The sequence below is a fragment of the Triticum aestivum genome, chromosome 1B (assembly GCF_018294505.1).
Source record: "Triticum aestivum cultivar Chinese Spring chromosome 1B, IWGSC CS RefSeq v2.1, whole genome shotgun sequence".
Classification (NCBI taxonomy): Eukaryota; Viridiplantae; Streptophyta; class Magnoliopsida; order Poales; family Poaceae; genus Triticum; species Triticum aestivum.
Window position 1 is genome coordinate 507,433,348 of NC_057795.1, and position 13,203 is coordinate 507,446,550.

The following is a 13,203-nucleotide window of genomic DNA, read 5'->3' on the forward strand; positions in this document are numbered from 1 at the left end:
AGCACTATTGTTCTTTGGATATCATCTTCACTCCATCGAGTTCTGCCGCACGTACTATATAGAAGATTGTATGGTTGAGCATAAGCTAAAGCCACACGCTTAAGACACAAATACTTCTCCTTTGTTCTGAATATTCCGTACTTTAATTGTCCAAAACTGTTTCTCCTCAAAATAAAATTATCTTTCATTTATACCATATGATTTACAATGCGCATTACCCACACCCAAAAACGCATGCATTTCTCCTTTGTTCTAGATTCTTCGATAGTATTAATTATAATAAAAACTTCTAAATGACACCATGCTTTCTCACTTTATAATAACTTACAATGTGAATAAACCTCAAAACACAACCACTTCTCCTTTGTTTTAAAATCTTCCATGCAATAATTATCCTTTTTTCCTTCAAAATGAATTATCAATACTTCTTTTACAGTAAAGCTGCATGCACCGGCAAATTACGGGGATTTTATGCAATACTTCAACTTGGCACCTTGTGATTGGATGTTAGTTGGGGGAACCGGCCCAGCACCCTAAAATTCAGGGGGGGGGGGGGGGTTAATTAGCTGGAAATAACCCGTAAAAGCCAGTAAAATTCTGTGCGTCTAGCATTTTTTATTTTTTACATTGTGATTAAATGTGCAATATGCACAAGTCTCAAAACACAAACACATCTTTTTGTTCCAGAATCTTCTGTACTTTCATTGTCCAAGCTTTTTTGTTCTGAATGAATTGGTCAATTTATATTTATTGTTATGATTTACAATGCACAAACCTCACATCAGGGACACTTCTCATTTCTTGAGACTCTTCCATGCATTAATTGTCTCGTGGTTTTTCTTCTGAAAGAATTGACATCCACATGTACTTTATGATTTATTTTGTTCAAGGTGACAAATTTCATTTGTATTTGAAGATGCAGTACTAGGTACACAAAATTGCAATACGAGATACATAAAGACAAATGTGTTGGATATATTTGACATGAGTTGTGTGTAGTATTGTGCCATGCATTCTTCAATTTCGTAGCAATAATTTTTTAAATAGGATGAACTAAGAGAACTTAATCTACATCTACGTCATGCACATAGGACTCCAAACTTATATGTTTACTTTTTTATAATGTGGAATATCGATATTAACTCATACTATGGTTATGTAAGCTACTTACAATACACATGTACTTTACTAGTTTAAAGACAAGTCTATTACGAGTCGTGGAAATTATTGTGCTTTAGTCCATTTTACAATTTCTAGTCATTCCTAGGAAATCCAGAAGCCCATATGGATCACTTCATGCATGACAAGGGAGTGTGAAAAGTTTAACCCCGCCACGTTATTGAAGGTTGTGATAGACTAAGATATAAAGTGGGTTGTTCCGCACATCACTAAGAGCTTGAGAAGAAAACTCATACACCTGTGCTCCTCCTCTGCAGCCTTGCCTCGCACGCACATCATGTTTCATGATCGAGCTGAGCCGGGTCGGTACATTATGTCTTTCTTTAATAAGTGGGACGGTTTCAACATAGGGCTGATCAGGTTATTGGGGAGTGCTCTCGTGCGACTGTTGAGTTATTCTCCAATGACGCACGACTACTTCCCCGACGCCGGCAACCCTTTTGTTAGGGATGGCATTTGTCTACTAGTATTGACAATCTATATGAATATGCTAGGTGTCCCTTATGTACCCGATTACATGACTAACTTCATCGCTTTGTTACTTGATTCAATTATCATCTCTATTATGATTGTAGGAATGAAACTGAATGTGTTCTCTAAATGGGGGATTATTGGGTCAATGGCCCAATGACATGTGGGTCCTATTTGAAAGGAATTTATGGAGACTAGTTTTTGGCGATTCTGAGTTTACTAAAGTCCGCTTTAGTCTTAATATTACTTAACCATAGTTTGCATAGCATTTTTGGTAATCCAAAAGTATGGCGACCCTACTAGAGTTGCTCCAAGAGCTAACCATTTGATTTGTGTACTGTCACTGTGGTTGGTTCACGTATTAGGTGGCGGTGCCTGGGTCCCACAAATTCATCCTTCTCCTTCATCGATGCTATGGCACATGGTGGGCTTGATGAAAGGCATCTACCTTCTTGATTTGCGCCGGTAGAATCAGCAGCAACATGGCCCCCGACTGGTAGATGCACTTGCATTATTTTCTCTTTTTTCTGATCCGGATAGATATTCTTCTATCTTTGGAGTACGCGAAGACGCCGACCATATCCATGTGGTGCGTGCATTACGTGGATACATACGTTAGAGTTTTGGGCGATGCCGACGAGGGCATCCTTGTCACCGTCACGTGCTACCTGCCAAACTAGCTTGTTTCCTGGGCTAAGCTACTACTGATCAATCACAGAACTGTGGCTTCTTGTTGCTGCATAGTTCATCCGTCGGTCATGGATCGCTATCGCGTTTTTTCGCTTCGTGATGCCAAAGCCATGGCAGCTATAGCCTATAGGTACTCGTACTCCCTCTACTTCCAAATATAAGACGTTTTTTTTAATCAAAAAGAGTACATTATTATCATATTATGCTTGATGTAGAACTACCGAACCGAAACCTCATCGCCTCACGGGCAACGAATCCAAACATGGCTGCGCCTCCACCACAAAATGTTGTCTTGCATCTGCCTTTCGTGGCATGGTTCTTGTTTCCAGAAGTTCTTTCATCTTTGCCGTTTGTGGCATGACAGATTATGCAGCAAGCAACTCACCAAGAGGTTTTTACTACAGATTATGCAGCATGCATCTACATGTACAACAGAGAAAATCTTGGGCAGGCCGCGGAAACCAGACAAGCTTATGCCTGCGAAGCAAGCGCAATAGTGTCACAGTTCACTCGCACAATGTTACTTTAGTATACATCTTCCTAAGATTAGATAGGAGTACCAGGCAAAAATACCAATGCGCTTATTCCAGTACACAGCAGCTAGAAAATCTACCAGATCCATACAATACCCACATACAAACATCCTTATTGCCCGAGAAGCGCAGAGGGCCAGCCAGGGGCCGTCCCAGAGAGACACCATACCGGCTTAATGTATTTACAGTCACGCAGGATACAGAGGAACAACAGACTGCGGGTAGTCGGACCTCTTCCCAGAAAGGGAGTAGTATGCCAGCACCTGAGCTTGCCTATCAACGCAGGGCTCCCCATCTTCCATCAGCCGGCCCGCGGTCTCCGTGCTGGGAGGCGTAAACTCGATGTTCCAGAAGGGCCGCGCCATGAGCATGAGGTCACGGCCGGTCTGAGAGGCCCTGTAGCCCTGCACCCACACATACCTCAGGGAAGGCATTTGCCGTATGGCGAGCGCCAGAGCCCGCTCGCTGAAGCAACAGCTCCTCAGTTCAAGCTTCCGCAGGTTCCGGCACCCGGCTGCGAAACTGATCAATCCACCATCCGTTTGCCCAACGTTACCCAGAAGCATGTACTGGATGGTTCCACTGTGCTGTCCAATGTAGCCGAGGCCTACATCTGAAAGCCCCCCTGGTCTCAGGTATAGAGCGAACCTCCGAAGCTTGGTGCAGCCCCTCAGCAGCGCGCGGGCACCATTGTCCAGCGGCAAATCTGTTATCGTCTCTTGTCTGTCAAGCAGGACAAGGCGAAAGTCATGGAGATTTTTGCAGAACGTTCCGATGGATTCCAGGGCCCCATTTGTGATATCAGACACATAGGCAGCTATATTTTCCAGTTCACGGCAACCTACGGCTATAGCTGTTAGGCCTACTTGAGAAATTCCGCCTTCCTCTTCTTGCATACCAGGATCATCTTCCCCTCGCTCAACTCTGAGCCTTTGTAGCTTCTTGCATGTGTCACCGACAACCCCCAGTCCTCTATCCCCAATCACATTCCTTACCTGTAAATCACATTTAGGATGTTAGTTACAATTAAAAAAAGATCACTAGTTGAATATCTTCATAATGTACATGCACTGCCATTACCGCAAGAACTAGTAAGTTCGGACATTTTGCAATGAGCTGGCAATGATCTTCAGTGGTGAGGAAACTGTACTGCAAATCCAGCTTCTTGAGTACAGCAGAAAAAGGAAAGATTATGTGCATCTCATTTGTCCCCATGAAGGTAAGTCCGAAGGAGCAAAGCTTTGAAGGAAGCTTAACATTTCCATACATTTGCTCACTGATTTCTGCTCCAGCAAATTCTTGCAATGATGTAGCTATTTGGAAAAATCCAATTAAATCTGAAAGGTCGCAGTCGCTAATCTTCAATGAAATTAGTGACTTGCAATTCCTGGCGAGAAGCTCGAGGTCAGCTGGCTCCACTCTGAGGTAAGTCAAGTAGAAGTTCAAGGTCACCAGAACAGGATTGTTGGCAGCAAGGTCATGGAGCCATACAGTGCCATTATCAGTAATTGTACACTCTTCCAGAAACAAAGTTCTCAGTGATCTGCTCAATTTGGTGCAACACATTAGTGCAGTGATTTTATCATGGTACTAGCAATGCACCAAAATAAGCAAAACAGGGTGGTCATGCAATAAAGGAGTGCAACAAAGAGAGACAAATGAAGACGGACTATAAATGTACCACAGTTAATACTTATTAAGTAAAAAATGTATTACTCTCTTAGATAAATACAAAAGAAAATTAGCATATTCTAGAGCCCAGGTTGTTTTTGAGCTTTTGTTAAGCAGCTGGGTAGTCTTCAGAGTGAAGCCACTCTGCTCTTTGCAGTGGCATGTATGAAACATTCGAAGCATTTGTAGCTTATTAAGTTTGAGGTTCATTTAGATAAACTTTTAGTACGTACTGAATATGTCAAAATGGGTTAACATGGTGGCACAACCTTAAATAACTGTTTTGTTTAATTTGCTTACTTCAATTGGTTCGTTCAGAATACACTCAGTAATGAATAACAACCAGATTTATTGTATATTTACATTTTTCTATTTCATAGAACGTATCCAATGCATAAGGATTACCATTTAGAGCAAATTTGAAAAAAGGGACTGAGAAAGGCATATAAGGTCACCCTGACACTACGTGATACTGCCCATAGTAGAATTAAGTAGTAGTAGTATAACTGGTAACAGAAACAATTTGAATATTAATTCCGTACAACAGTACGATTCCAGTAAAAGACGAGCGAGCTTTGGTCAAGTCAATCACTATTGCTTTGGCATTCGGCTACCTTACACTTTGTTCCTGCCAGATTCGGTGACCTCTTGCAAATTGCTTGGGATAATAAATGCTGTGAAATGGACTCTTATGCAACATCATCAACAACCGGAATGCAGAGCATTCAATCAATCAATTATGAAGGAAACAAAAGGCCAAGGTAGATACGCTACGCTTACAAGGCAACGAACGCTAACCATCCAAATACCAATGTAACTGTAAGCAGGGGCAATGAATTCTGCTTTGCTATGGTTGCACCATCATCATTCATGCTAGGAGAGTACGGACCGTATAATGAGCGTCCAGATCTCGAACTACTTTGGGTAAACATTGCCCCGCCGTAGAACAAGTTTCTACTTACGGAAATGGATATTTAGCCCGGTGCTCTATCATTGCCCCTGCTACTTCGGGACATCAACTAAGCGGCCGCTGGATTCTCCATCCAGTCACTGTATCCCTGACCCCAAACCCCAATTCAGGCATATTACTTCTCCCACTCGCAGATCAGAGCCCAATAGGAGTTAGCAAATCGAGAAGTTGCAGTACCTGCAGGAGCGGGCGACGAGGCGGAGGGCGTCGGTGGAGAATCCGGAGCACTTGTCGAGCTTGAGCTCCTGCAGCATGTGGCCGCGGGCGCGGACGAGGGCGGCGAGGTCGTCGTCGGTGACGACCATGCGCCGCAGGTGGAGCGCCTTGAGGCACTCGAGCGGGGCGGCGAGCTCGGCCACCCAGGGCCGAGCGTAGGCGCCCCAGTCGTCGGGGATGAGGCCGTACATGGCGGCGCGGGGCTTGCCCTTGACCCCGAGCGACTCGAGGCGCGGGAAGCGCGCGAGCAGGCGCGCCGGGGACACGGCGTAGCAGAAGGGCACGGTGACGTGCTTCCGCGTGAGCGCGTCGATGTGGTGCCAGCGGCGGCACGCCAGCGAGGCCGCCTCGCGGTCGCGCGGGTCGTCGACGTAGCCGAGCACCAGGTGCAGCGCCTCCTCCGGGACGCCGCTGCCGTCCAAGCTAAGCGCGCGGCTGAGCCGCCGCGGCTCCGGGGCCTCCCCGCCCATCGGTCACGCCGGTCCCCGCCTAAGGCTCCGCGCCGGCCCGCCGGGGATCTGGTCCGGCGAGGGGTGGGGGCATGGGGATTTCCCCCCTTCCCGCTGGCTTTCCTCTGATGGTGGTGCGGAGGCGGAGAGGAGAGAAGAGAATTATTGGAGGGAGGGAGGGAGAAGTGAGGAGAGGACTTGGGGGATGTGGATTGGCGAAAGGGAAGCTTACTTCTGCACGATCCAGCCGCGCCACGTCGGCCCGGGGTCCGGTGGGGAATTGCTCCGGGCACACACACCCCGCAACACCGCAGGGTGGGACGCCCTGTCGCCGGCTGGTCAGGACTCGGCTACCGCTACCACAACCTGTGGCGACCCCGCGATGATGGTGGCCTTGAAGAAGGGGGGCTGCGATAGCAGCTGCGCCACGTGAGAGTTAGTTGATGTCGATCATTGTCATGAGCTTTGCACCTTTCGAGTGTGGAGCTCAGTGGCGTCTCTTGATCGTAGATTTACGCCGAAATGTGGTAGGGTTTTAACGTTCGTTGGTTTTATCCTTGTATAACTTTTATCACCAAAAATGCAATATTTCAATATGGACTATATACTGACCAGAATGAATGAACAAATACATCAAACATGTCTATATACATTTGATTCAGAAAAAGATTTAAAACATGTTATATTTGTGAATGGAGGGAGCCCATTTTAGCATCGATCAATTGTATTCTTATCATGGCATGAAAAATGTAACCACTGTAGTGTTATAACTTCGCTTGAAGTATATTTGGCCTGACCACAATTGTGTAGTTTAATTTCTTTAAATGTATATGATACCTACTATAATTGTAGTCCGGGGTCATCATTTTCATCTACTTGAGTGTTTTTTGTATGGAGTTTTTTTGTATACAGTTGGTAACTTTACAGCATGCAGTTATCAATATACATGAATGGCATAACATGTGTCGCGGGCAGCGTGATCGAACTAGACAACACTTGACAGATAGATGTTCTGTTTCTACTCATACTTTTATGCTAAGCTAAAACACATGACAACTGTAACTAGGACAAAATATGTTATTCTCGAAACTAACTTTTTTCATGGAAGATTTAAGCGACATATTACAGCTAGCCATGGATGTGTGTAGAAAGTTCAAATGAGTCCTAGTGTGTCACACGAAAATAGACTCCAAGCTCTCGTGAGATAGATCTATTTTTTTCATTTATAGTTTAAATGTATGACACTTGTAGCCCAAAAAACACATGGTCATTGTTTTCATCTACTCGAGAATTTTCTAGTAAGACCTGGAAAGATGCATAACATCATGTAGCTACCAATGTACACAAAATACGTACTCCCTCCGATCCAAAAAGGTATCGTGATTTTAGTTCAAAATTGAACTAAAACCACAATATTTATATCGGATCAGAGGGAGTAACATTTTGCATGGAGTGATCAATTAGACCATGTTTTATAGATAGGTGTACTGATTTACTCATACTTCAACTGCAAGCTTGAAACACATAACAAGTGTAACTTTATGAAAAATAGGTTATGATGAGTATTGGCATAAGAGCTATTGGGGATATAAGACGGTAAAAATTAATTAAACCGCCATAGGTTCTATAAGACGGTAAAAATTAATTAAACCGCCATGAGTGGTCAAGGTTATTAAGTGAGCATTGCCTCTTTAAAAAGCCAATGACAAGAGTCGCCATGGCTAGATGGATCTAACAAATTCAGATTTGTGCCTAAGTGTTGCATAAACAGGTTTCACAAATTGCAGCTATTATTTTCGATCAAATGGCTGTTCGGAAAAGAAAAATTTCTAGACCTAAAAACATGGTACAGAGGAGTTCATGCGTCCTAACGAGGATTCCTTACAAAGAAAGAGGATCTGCTAGTGCATAAAATGGATGCGGAATAGTTACTGCATGAGATATACGCTACTGTTGGATAAGAAAAGCCATAGCAGAGGAAACACGAAGAACGAGGATGAACTACGAACTGTACAGAGGAACTCGCCAACCCTAGCATGGATCTAAGATGCAGAAAGGGGAAAACTTACAGCGCTGGATCTATTGCGGATAGGCGTCGCCGTTCTCTGGACGGTTTCAGGTTGATGCAGCGGCCAAAGTCGACGGAGACGAAGGTGCGCTGCGGCGGCGGAGCTCGAGTGACAGCAGGGGGGCGAGAGGAAGAAGACAAGGAAAGGGAAGATTGAAGAAGACCTAGTCGGGTCTATTTATAAGGAAGGGCCACTAAAAGAGCGCGAAAAACGAGGAGGCCGAAACATAAGTTATCCAACTACAAGGTCGCCTCAATTTTCGGGATGGTCATCAAGATAAAGATCCGTTGGGATACATTGAACTAAGCATACATTTATGGCAGGTGATGTCATGGCGGGTTACAGCAAATCCAGAGGATGATGTCATGGCGGGTTACAAAAAAATTTAAGAGCAGAAGATTTTTTCTTAAGTGTCAAAGATTGACATGAACCAGTTCAAATCAATCTGGGGCCTAATGTTGGGGATATAACTATTGGTATGACCCACCCAGGAGTGGCCGGGTTATACTTATAAATATTCTTGAAGCCCAAGACCCAGGATAGAGATGGCGGTTCAAGCAAGGGCCCAAAGCCTAGAGGCGACTTAAGGCCCGTAGTGATAAACTGCCATGTATGCGTGACTTGTATGGTAAGGCAAGAATAGTCAAGAGACCGAGCCGGACACTGTTTATGAGCCGACCGGGACTCTGTAGAGCCGTTGGGCGTCGACTTCTGTATATAAAGGGACGACCCGGCGGCGGTTCAGGGCAAGTAACATCAACTCGAGAGCTAGGTCAAGCGATTCGCTCCCTGGTTAACGAGTCATAAGCAATCCCACTCAAAACTGGATTGTAGGCTTTTACCTTCACCGTAAGGGGCCGAACCAGTATAAACCTCGTGTCCTTTGTCCCGACTAAGTCCTTCCACTAGGACATCTGACGTGACAATTCCACGACAAGAGCTAAACTTTTTTCATGAATATCTTAACTTCTAGCCATGGTTGCGTATAGAAAGTTCAAACACGTCATGTATCATAAGAAAATAGACCTCAAGCTCTAGGGAGACGTTTATTTTGTTGTTTGTAGTTCAAATACAAAATATCCATGTGTCATGTTGTTTTGGTTCAGTTGTGACAGTATGACAGGGTTGTTGTAAGAAAAATAAGACGCCAATGTTATCTTCTTAGACTTTTGGAGATGAAATCTTGCAACCCTAGTAGCACATAATTATATTTACATGTAGAAATCTGTAGGCATTGTTAAATAATGTGTTTTTATATTATGATGTAGAGAGATACAGTCGAAATCAAGTGACATCTCTTGATTGTAAATTTACCTGAAAATGGTATATGGGTTTGATTTTTATTGTTCGTTGTTCTACTCTTGTAGTGTTGTTCTTCTAGCACGTGATAATTGAATTCTTACCTTAGGAAAAAACATAGACATAAAAGTGCTACGACTTTGCTTGAGATATATTTTGGCTTGATCACAACTGTGTGGTAGAAAATGTATGACCCTATAATTGTAAGGCAAGGAAAGCGTAGCATCATCATTTTCATCTAATCGAGATTTTTAATTATGGAGTTTTGGAAGAGACGTGACAATTTTATAGCATGTGGGATTAGTTATCAATGTACATGAAAGAACATGTGTTCTTGCATGATCTAGTTAGACAATACTGTTGGGGAACGTAGCAGAAATTCAAAATTTTCCTACGTGTCACCAAGATCTATCTATGGAGAAACCAGCAACGAGGGGAAGGAGAGTGCATCTACATACCCTTGTAGATCGCTAAGCGGAAGCGTTCAAGTGAACGGGGTTGATGGAGTCGTACTCGTCGTGATTCAAATCACCGATGATCAAGTGCAGAACGCACGGCACCTCCGTGTTCAACACACGTACAGCCCGGTGACGTCTCCCACGCCTTGATCCAGCAAGGAGAGAGGGAGAGGTTGAGGAAGACTCCATCCAGCAGCAGCACAACGGCGTGGTGGTGGTGGAGGAGCGTGGCAACCCCGCAGGGCTTCGCCAAGCACCATGGGAGAGGAGGAGGAAGAGAGGCAGGGCTGCACCAAGAGAGGGAGAAGTTCTCATCTGTTATGGGCAGCCCCAGGCCTCTATTTATATAGGGGAGAAGGGGGCTGCGCCCCCTTTAGGGTTTCCCACCCCAAGGGGTGCGGCCAGCCCTAGATGGGACTTGGGGAGGCGGCCAAGAGGGGGAGAGAGGGGAGGCGCCCACTAGGTGGGCCTTAAGGCCCATCTGGACTAGGGTTTGCCCCTTCCCACTCTTCCTTGCGCCTTGGACCCCTTGTGGGGGGCGCACCAGCCCACCTAGGGGCTGGTCCCCTCCCACACTTGGTCCACGCAGCCTTCTGGGGCAGGTGGCCCCACTTGGTGGACCCCCGGGACCCTCCCGGTGGTCCCGGTACATTACCGATATCGACCGAAACTTTTCCGGTGACCAAAACAGGACTTCCCATATATAAATCTTTACCTCCGGACCATTCCGGAACTCCTCGTGACGTCCGGGATCTCATCCGGGACTCCGAACAACATTCGGTAACCACATACAAGCTTCCTTTATAACCCTAGCGTCACCGAACCTTAAGTGTGTAGACCCTACGAGTTCGGGAGACATGTAGACATGACCGAGACGTTCTCCGGTCAATAACCAACAGCGGGATCTGGATACCCATGTTGGCTCCCACATGTTCCACGATGATCTCATCGGATGAACCACGATGTCAAGGACTCAATCGATCCCATATACAATTCCCTTTGTCTAGCGGTATTATACTTGCCCGAGATTCGATCGTCGGTATACCGATACCTTGTTCAATCTCGTTACCGGCAAGTCTCTTTACTCGTTCCCGTAACACATCATCCCGTGATCAACCCCTTGGTCACATTGTGCACATTATGATGATGTCCTACCGAGTGGGCCCAGAGATACCTCTCCGTTTACACGGAGTGACAAATCCCAGTCTCGATCCGCATAAAACAATAGATACTTTCGGAGATACCTGTAGTGCACCTTTATAGTCACCCAGTTACGTTGTGACGTTTGATACACCCAAAGCACTCCTACGGTATCCAGGAGTTACACGCTCTCATGGTCAAAGGAAGAGATACTTGACATTGGCAAAGCTCTAGCAAACGAACTACACGATCTTTGTGCTATGCTTAGGATTGGGTCTTGTCCATCACATCATTCTCCTAATGATGTGATCCCGTTATCAACGACATCCAATGTCCATAGCCAGGAAATCATGACTATCTGTTGATCACAACGAGCTAGTCAACTAGAGGCTCACTAGGGACATATTGTGGTCTATGTATTCACACGTGCATTACGATTTCCGGATAATACAGTTATAGCATGAATAAAAGACAATTATCATGAACAAGGAAATATAATAATAACACTTTTATTATTGCCTCTAGGGCATATTTCCAACAGTCTCCCACTTGCACTAGAGTCAATAATCTAGTTCACATCACCATGTGATTAACACTGACAGGTCACATCTCCATGTGACCAACATCCAAAGAGTTTACTAGTGTCATTAAACTAGTTCACATCATCATGTGATTTAGACTCAATGAGTTCTGGGGTTTGATCATGTTGCTTGTGAGAGAGGTTTCAGTCAACGGGTCTGAACCTTTCAGATCCGTGTGTGCTTTACAAATCTTTATGTCATCTCCTAGATGTAGCTACCACGTTCTATTTGGAGCCATTCCAAATAACTGTTCCACTTGGAGCTATTCTAAATTGTTGCCCCATAATACGTATCCGGTATCTCTACTTATAGCTATCCGGATAGGTGTTAAGCTTGCATCGACGTAACCTTTACGACGAACTCTTTTACCACCTCCATAATCGAGAAAATTCCTTAGTCTACTAGTTACTAAGGATAACTTTGACCGCTGTCTGTGATCCATTCTTGGATCACTCTTGTACCCCTTGACTAACTCATGGCAAGGCACACTTCAGGTGCGGTACACAGCATAGCATACTGTAGAGCCTATGTCTTAAGCATAGGAGACGACCTTCGTCCTTTCTATTCTGCCATGGTCGAGCTTTAAGTCTTAACTTCGTACCTTACAACTCAGGCAAGAACTTCTTCTTTGACTTATCCATCTTGAACACCTTCAAGATCATGTCAAGGTATGTGCTCATTTGAAAGTACCATTAAGCGTTTTGATCCATCCTTATAGATCTTGATGCTCAATGTTCAAGTAGCTTAATCCAGGTTTTCCATTGAAAAACACTTTTCAAATAACCCTATATGCTTTCCAGAAATCCTACGTCATTTCTGATCATCAATATATGTCAACAACATATACTCATCATAAATTCTATAGTGCTCCCACTCACTTCTTTGGAAATACAAGTTTCTCATAAACTTTGTATAAACCCAAAATCTTTGATCATCTTATCAAAGCGCACATTCCAACTCCGAGATGCTTACTCCAGTCCATGGAAGGATTGCTGGAGCTAGCATACCTTTTAGCATCCTTAGGATCGACAAAACCTTTCTGATTTTATCGCATACAACCTTTCCTTACGACTGGTAAGGAAACTCGTTTTGACATCCATCTGCCAGATTTCATAAATGCAGCTTGTGCTAACATGATTCCGACGGACTTTAAGCATCGCTACGGATGAGAAAATCTCATCGTAGTCAACTCCTTGAACTTGTGAAAAAACTCTTCGCCACAAGTCGAGCTTCATAGATGGTGACATTACCATCCACGTCCGTCTTCTTCTTAAAGATCCATTTATCTCAATGGCTTGCCGATCATCGGGCAAGTCCACCAAAGTCCATGCTTTGTTATGATACATGGATCCTATCTCGGATTTCATGGCTTCTAACCATTTCTCAGAATTTGGGCCCACCATCGCTTCTCCATAGCTCGTAGGTTCATTGTTGTCTAGCAACATGACCTTCAAGACAGGATTACTGTACCACTCTG

At 44.5% G+C, this 13,203-nt stretch overlaps 1 protein-coding gene across 1 annotated transcript; it reads right to left on the minus strand.

Moving 5' to 3' along the window:
• Positions 1–2,783: 2,783 nt before the first annotated feature.
• LOC123135477 (coronatine-insensitive protein homolog 1b) lies at positions 2,784–6,380 on the minus strand. Its single transcript, XM_044554562.1, has 3 exons — positions 5,692–6,380; positions 3,954–4,416; positions 2,784–3,868 (listed from the first exon to the last, which is right to left on the minus strand). The coding sequence occupies exons 1-3, from the start codon at positions 6,198–6,200 to the stop codon at positions 3,062–3,064; spliced, it is 1,779 nt and encodes a 592-aa protein (XP_044410497.1). The 5' UTR covers positions 6,201–6,380; the 3' UTR covers positions 2,784–3,061.
• Between the last annotated feature and the right edge of the window lie 6,823 nt (positions 6,381–13,203).